This window comes from Sinocyclocheilus grahami, unplaced genomic scaffold, assembly GCF_001515645.1.
Source record: "Sinocyclocheilus grahami isolate Dianchi unplaced genomic scaffold, SAMN03320097.WGS_v1.1 scaffold119.1, whole genome shotgun sequence".
Taxonomy (NCBI): domain Eukaryota; kingdom Metazoa; phylum Chordata; class Actinopteri; order Cypriniformes; family Cyprinidae; genus Sinocyclocheilus; species Sinocyclocheilus grahami.
The window spans coordinates 620561-626786 of record NW_015505298.1 but is presented as its reverse complement, the minus strand read 5'-3'; the positions used below and the strand labels follow the sequence as shown (position 1 = coordinate 626786).

The following is a 6226-nucleotide window of genomic DNA, read 5'->3' as shown; positions in this document are numbered from 1 at the left end:
CACCCCCCCTCTCTCTCTCTCTCTCTCTCTCTCTCTCTCTCTCTCTCACACTCTCTCTCTCACACTAGAGCCGGTGTACCAGGAAGTTCACGAGCAATCCCACGACTAACATGATCACATGTACTTTCACTTGATCACAATACAAATATGACATTTAAATGAATATTTACATTGCGTTTTGATTAAGACTAGCCTATTTCATTCATTAGATTCATTTTTATATTTAAAAGCAGAAATAACAGCACAGCTTACTTTCCTCACATACGTAAGCATACGTGCTTATTCAGAACAAATAGACTCTTTTGTATGTGTAATTTTAGTTTAAAATAACTATATTTTGACAAATATATCAATCTTGCGGTATGATGGCTTGCATGTGGCGTTTGAGATAAGGTAGGCGTTACTCGAAAGCACGCTAGCGTTGATCGCCCTCTATTGACAATACAGAAGAGACAGAAGCACCATCAAACACTATTTCAAGGGGTCCTCGATCTTTTTCAATGACCCCCTGGTGTATAGATTGTAGTGTTATTTTAGAATAATTGAGATGCTATTTCTATGAGACTGTGAGACTATACTATGAGATACTATATATATTATGTTTATATATTTTCCATTTTCATTTCAATTTTAGTGAAAGTTTGAGTCATTTCGCTGTGTTTTGTCATTTTATTAGTTTTTCTTAAATGTCCATATAGGTTTTCCCCAATGTTTTATTCAGTTTTAGTTTGAGTTATTTTAGTATCAAGCTAAAATGAAAATGAGAAATGTTGGCTTGGCAGCTATAGCTGAAATAAAATCATTTAATTTTTACTTCAAGTAATGATTTTTTTATAGTTTTAGCTAACTATTGTAAGGATAAAAGAAACTCAGATAGTTTGATCTCCTGAGACAGACAATACACTGGCATCTTCAAGACACCCCACAGAGGGGTGGTGCAAGAAACGCCTCTCTCACATGTGCATCAGTGCATTTTCACCTGCTCCCTCCACTGGATTCACTCAGAATGGTCAATAGTATAATGTTCTATATGAATGCAAATAAGATTTACAGTCATGTTTGGTTTCACTTGAATAGTGTCAGGGTGTGTGGTACAATGGTCTTAATCTTACAAAAGTAGACTAAAAAGATAATACAGATCCTAAGAGTTAAGAGATACTTCGATTACCGTAGAGGGTCATTCCATGCAAATTACCTTCTGTTTCCCATCGAGGTGTAAACTAGCCACCCAGATACCAATTGTTTGTACATGCCTCCACTTGGGGGATGTTTTATCTTGGTTTTGTATTTAAAGGATTGCAGCAAAAGGGTCGGCACGATTCTGTAGTCAGAGAGCCCGTAGTATGAAGCGTGTCCACACACTTCACACTATGTATTTTTCTGAAAGGTCAGGTATACATCTTACTCTTAGATTTGTCTATGACGAAGTTATATTAGCTATCGGGGTCTAGACAAGGGGTTCTAGAAAAAATGCTGATTAATGCTTTGAGTGTTAATTAAGTTGTACGTAGCTATATTAACTATCGGGGTCTAGAAGAACCGCTGATTAATGTTTTAATTAATGAGTATTACATGGGTAACTGTAGGGGGCTAAACAGACCTACTATTTAAGGTATATTAAATAGTATTAGCCACAAACCTCTGAATAAGGTTCAGACTGGCGAGTTTTGTGATCGTGGAGCCCATGCACAGACTGGCGAGTTTTGTGATCGTGGAGCCCAGCGTGGGGCATCCTAAATAACAATAGATTCCTAATGAACGAGAAAATACAAAGTAAAGAGTTAACTAGAATAATCAAATGTCAGAATAATTAGAGACCGACAAACAACCAATTTGCCTTTCAACCAAAATTCGAGGTCATACTAAAATGGAGCCAGATTAGATACTAAAGTGGCGTCAGATTTGAGATAAACCTAAATTGAATAACTTTGCACGCTGAAAAGACCGAACACGCAAGTGACCTTCATCCACCACTGGATACCTTCCTTGGGCCAAGTGCGTGGACCTTACAACGCATATGGGAAAAAGCCTTTTTTCTCCTGAACTGAAGCCTTTCTTCCTTCACACAGTGAAACTGCATGGCCATTTGTTCGTGCAGTGTCCGACAACATTTACAGACTCAAAGACATTGTCAATGTTGGATTTTGGCAGGGAAACACTCACATCAGAATACACACACCAGATATGGTAGCCTACCACGACAGTAACCCACAGTTATACCTGGCCCCAAACCTGCGCATGTGTACCCTGACCAAAGACATTCATTATCTCTGCCCCAGCAAGCCCTTCCTTCGAGACAACACTGAAGGAATCTGCTGGTTACAACCCATGCAAAGAGAGACACTCTGCCCTGCTGAGGCCAAGCCTCGCACACAAGTCACAGAAACGCAAGCAGAGATTGTGGGAAATCAGTGGCTCATCAACACGCCCATCCGTACTGCCACACTGACCTATGACCAGCACGACACTGCCACCTGTGTCAGCCTGCCCAACCAGAGTATGTGGATTCAAGTGCCCAAAGGTGCCATCCTCCACCTCGGTGACCTGGCGCTGTACCACCTTCCAAGTGAAGAGTATCAATCAGAGGTAGAAATGCCAGCCTTCTTCAGGGACCACAATCTCACCCTGGAACCTGAATTGGAACTGAGTATTGAGAAAGGGGGCTCCCAGACGATTGACATCACCCCAATCGACCATTGATGTAAACCTGGGACCTGGGTTAATGTAAATTCCAATTGTTTGGACATGCCTCCATTTGGGGGATGTTTTATCTTGGTTTTGTATTTAAAGGATTGTAGCAAAAGGGTCGGCACGATTCTGTAGTCAGAGAGCCCGTAGTATGAAGCGTGTCCACACACTTCACACTATGTATTTTTCTGAAAGGTCAGGTATACATCTTACTCTTAGATTTGTCTATGACAATTTGATGTATCGTATTGATTTGATATCTTTGAATTGGCTATGTAGATAATTGGCATAATACATATTTACCTGACTGATATTAAATTGTTACATTTGATCTATTCTGACTTACTCTGAAATTATTTCCTCAAGTAGATTAAGTGAATGCGTATCCGCAAATCTGCGACCAGGGTTACGTGCAAACTAGATCTCAGGTTTAGATGAAGCATGGGGCACATCAGGTGAGATTATAGATTTCTGACTAACCGCTGGACCTTAGTTTAAGTTGTACTCAGTTACGTTAACCATGTATATGATTTCAGAGTTAATTAAGTTGTACGAAGTTATATTAGCTATCGGGGTCTAGACAAGGGGTTCTAGAAAAAATGCTGATTAATGCTTTGAGTGTTAATTAAGTTGTACGTAGCTATATTAACTATCGGGGTCTAGAAGAACCGCTGATTAATGTTTTAATTAATGAGTATTACATGGGTAACTGTAGGGGGCTAAACAGACCTACTATTTAAGGTATATTAAATAGTATTAGCCACAAACCTCTGAATAAGGTTCAGACTGGCGAGTTTTGTGATCGTGGAGCCCAGCGTGGGGCATCCTAAATAACAATAGATTCCTAATGAACGAGAAAATACAAAGTAAAGAGTTAACTAGAATAATCAAATGTCAGAATAATTAGAGACCGACAAACAACCAATTTGCCTTTCAACCAAAATTCGAGGTCATACTAAAATGGAGCCAGATTAGATACTAAAGTGGCGTCAGATTTGAGATAAACCTAAATTGAATAACTTTGCACGCTGAAAAGACCGAACACGCAAGTGACCTTCATCCACCACTGGATACCTTCCTTGGGCCAAGTGCGTGGACCTTACACTATAATAATCTGGATTAAGAAGCAGGTTTTACATACTGTATGGCCTATAAATCAGGCCTATAATAACAGTTTGCATGATAGGACTAGGTGTTATGATCCCTATAATAACATAACATATGATTGCACTTACATTAATGTTTTACTGCATTTTATCAAGATTGCTAAGCCATTGTAATAATCATTATTAATATGCGGAATGATATAGGCTTCTTAAACATTTTAATTTTATTTAATGCATTTTAATGAGGGCAATAAAATATTTAACCAAAATGTAACTTTATTTATTTATTTATTTGTTACAAAAATTAATTTGAGCTTTAGTAATAATTTGCAAACTCCCTGCAGTACTGATGCTGACCCCAGGAGCTGAAGACCCGCTGTTGAAGGCTCCTAATGTGGTACAATGACAAGCAAATGAATCAGTAAACTTTAAATGTACTAACAAATATTTTTTATCTAATACAAAGATTTACCGCTGACATTATTATGGTCAAATCAACCATTATTTCAGATTTTATTTGACTGGAACAAAGCTGATTGTTATTAAGTAGCCAACGTGACTCACAGAATCACAGCCATTCATTCTGAGCATCTCTTTTTCAGTCCACACACACTGGATAACGCATGCCCTGTGAATGGAAAGCTGTGTCTAAACATTTTGCTGTATCAATAAACACTGCTGGAACAAAATTCCCCACATGTCAAGGTGACCTCACGCTTGATAATCCATGTGAAGTGCAGTGTCATGCAGTAGCCAGAGGGAGGAGTGATCGATTCTGCCCTTGTGCTCTTCAACGTTCAGACCACCAAACCCCAAAACAACATCAACCACATTAAGCACAGCTGAACGGAGAGGAAAGATTGTATCCTGTTGACAAGGCAATGTAGGACGGACAGGCTGTACTAAAGGGTGTTTCCATGTCTCCTGTCACCGGTCAGGTGGAAATAGGCATTATAGTTATTGTTCCAGCCTTGATCAGTTATTTAATAATAGTACAGCGTTTTTAGTTTGTCATCCCAAAACTTTCTTATTAATGTACCTCCCTGTCTTTTTCCATCTCAAAGTCACTCAAACTCAAACACACCCAGCAAGGGTAACTTGACCTGGCCAGATAGTCAGGAAAAGTATGCTGTTCCAAAATGTTCTGTCATTTCCTCATAGCATTCCATTCCAACCACGAATAAATGGACACTAAATTCGAGTGGTTCCCAAACTAGAAAAGTTTTTGCTTAACAAAATATGCGCAAAACAGATTCTTATCAGCTAGATTCCAGCATTACACTAGACTAAATGAACCATGAAGAAAGATCTTCAAACAGAACAAACCAAGTCACAGAGAACGTTTTTCCAACAAAATAAGAAGAAAAAAGAGTGCATATTAGAATTAAAGGGTGTGAGCTATTTTTCCTCTTTGCCAACCAGACTAGTAACATTTATGCCATTCATAAGAAACATTCAAACGTCTGTCAGAGTTAATGGTAATTTTCCTTGCACACATTGCAGATTTTAGCATACATCCACATTCCTTGGACTGTATTATTATTAAATGGAGCAATCCAGACCCATTCCTCAAAATAATTATAATGTCGAAGGAAAAGCCTCTCACAGATACAAAATATTGACTATATATTCCATATCAAAAGCCATTTATGTACTGCTACTGCTTTCTGTGATTTCTAATACAGTTCTGAGTTGGCTATCAGTGTATCGAGTATTGTAAAAAACTAAACTGTAGTTTGATATTCATTCAAAAGGTTAATCATAATCTAAACCATAATCAACACCACACATATTCATTATACTATCACTTGCAATGGTTGCTTTTATTATAAACAGGCATATGCTGACAATCTACAGCATGGAAAATTCTAATGAGCTTCGGTTTCAGGACATGTAAATCTATGGCATGCTTTGTTGAGCCTTAAATATCCTGACAGCTATCACAATAAGTAATTTGTTAAGAAATTGTTGGGTGCAGTTGTGTTTATTTAGTTATGCAAATGAGTTATCAAAAGTGACTTACCTTAGTGCAGCTTTGGCAGTAAAACTCTCCATTATTCCCTGGAGACAGTATGATTTCTCCTGTGGGTATCAGCTGGATTTTCAGCTCCATCATGTTGTGTCTCTTTGACTGTGTATGATTGTCCTTCCTCACTAACATTCACTCTGTGTGAGGGGTGCTGCAACCCTCACGTGAGCTTCTGCTCTGTTGGATACAGGAGAAAGAGGGACGATATTCATAAACAACAGGATGCAAACAGAGAAAGATGAAGTAAATCAGGTTGTTTAGTGCTGTAGAATTTACCTGTTGCCAAATAGAGAGTCAATGCAAGTTGTTATAGATGTGTAAAGGGTGTCCGAGGCTCATCTCACAGTCAGATGTGCACTATAATTTAAGGTTCCTGATGCTGAGCTGCTTTGAGTGTGCTGAG

General features: G+C 38.5%; 1 protein-coding gene across 1 annotated transcript in view; it reads right to left on the bottom strand.

Annotated features, from left to right (window-relative positions):
* LOC107589741 (unconventional myosin-Ic-like) overlaps positions 1-6226 on the bottom strand; it is a 43291-nt gene extending 37065 nt beyond the window's left edge. Inside the window, exons 1-2 of the mRNA XM_016278262.1 lie at positions 6100-6226; positions 5818-6000 (exon numbers count right to left, since the gene is read on the bottom strand). Coding sequence (XP_016133748.1) covers positions 5818-5955 — 138 coding nt within the window. The 5' untranslated portion in view covers positions 5956-6000; positions 6100-6226. The remainder of the gene's footprint in view (positions 1-5817; positions 6001-6099) is intronic.